Source organism: Rhincodon typus, unplaced genomic scaffold, assembly GCF_021869965.1.
Source record: "Rhincodon typus isolate 14 unplaced genomic scaffold, sRhiTyp1.1 hic_rhity00000299, whole genome shotgun sequence".
NCBI lineage: Eukaryota > Metazoa > Chordata > Chondrichthyes > Orectolobiformes > Rhincodontidae > Rhincodon > Rhincodon typus.
In genome coordinates this window covers 85135-85952 of record NW_025965937.1, presented here as the reverse complement: position 1 = coordinate 85952, position 818 = coordinate 85135, and the positions used below count along the sequence as shown (strand labels likewise).

General features: G+C 54.2%; 1 protein-coding gene across 1 annotated transcript in view; it reads right to left on the bottom strand.

Moving 5' to 3' along the window:
• Positions 1 to 170: 170 nt before the first annotated feature.
• The window catches only part of LOC125488309 (von Willebrand factor A domain-containing protein 5A-like), a gene marked incomplete at its 3' end in the record, with an annotated part of 28244 nt that continues 27596 nt past the window's right edge, over positions 171 to 818 (bottom strand). The window contains exon 5 of the mRNA XM_048621261.1: positions 171 to 337. Coding sequence (XP_048477218.1) covers positions 171 to 337 — 167 coding nt within the window. The remainder of the gene's footprint in view (positions 338 to 818) is intronic.

Below are 818 nucleotides of genomic sequence, written 5' to 3'. Positions count from 1 at the left end.
GGGGGACTGAGAGACACCAGTCAATGTACAGATATCTCCCTGAGAGAGAGGGGACTGAGAGACACCAGTCAATGTACAGATATCTCCCTGAGGGAGAGGGGACTGAGAGACACCAGTCATTGTACAGATAGCTCCCTGAGGGAGAAGGGACTCAGAGACACCATCCTCACCTTGGCTGCTGTCTTGTTCTCGCTCAGATATTCCAGCGCAGTCAGTCCACAGTTGGATTGGACGTGGCTGATCGTGTGCGCACTCTGGATCTGTGCCTTCAGAACCAATGTGTAGGGTGCCTGTTGTACCTGGGGGACGTCCTGGGTCACGCTGGGAGACTGGGCATCTGGGAGGGATCACAGTGCCACGGTTAGATTACGGACCACTGTCTCCACATCCTCTGCTCCTCAGATCAAAACTTGGTCTCTCTACGGTCCCAGTGCTTCCCTCGTTCCATCAACAACCCAGACTCGCAACAGTGAACCCAGCTGGATCGGCATCAATCACCTCCCAACCTCACACCCGCTGATCTATCGCTGCCGCTGTTGTGTAACAGACCTGAAGGGAGTTGAAGAGCATCCTTCTGTCCCTTTGTACAGGGCAGAAGGGCTGAGTGGCCTCCGCCTGAGGCTGTCCAACAGACCCAAGTGTTAAATGGATACTCTCTGTTTCTATGTAACTGATGAAAGTCCTCCTGCAGTTCCTGTGCAGCACACTTGAGACGAAACGGCTCCCCTTCTTCCCTTTGCAAGGGGATTAAAGGACGGTTTCCTGGGACAGTGTAGAGGGAGCTTTACCCTGTATCTAACCCCGTGCTGCCCCTGTCC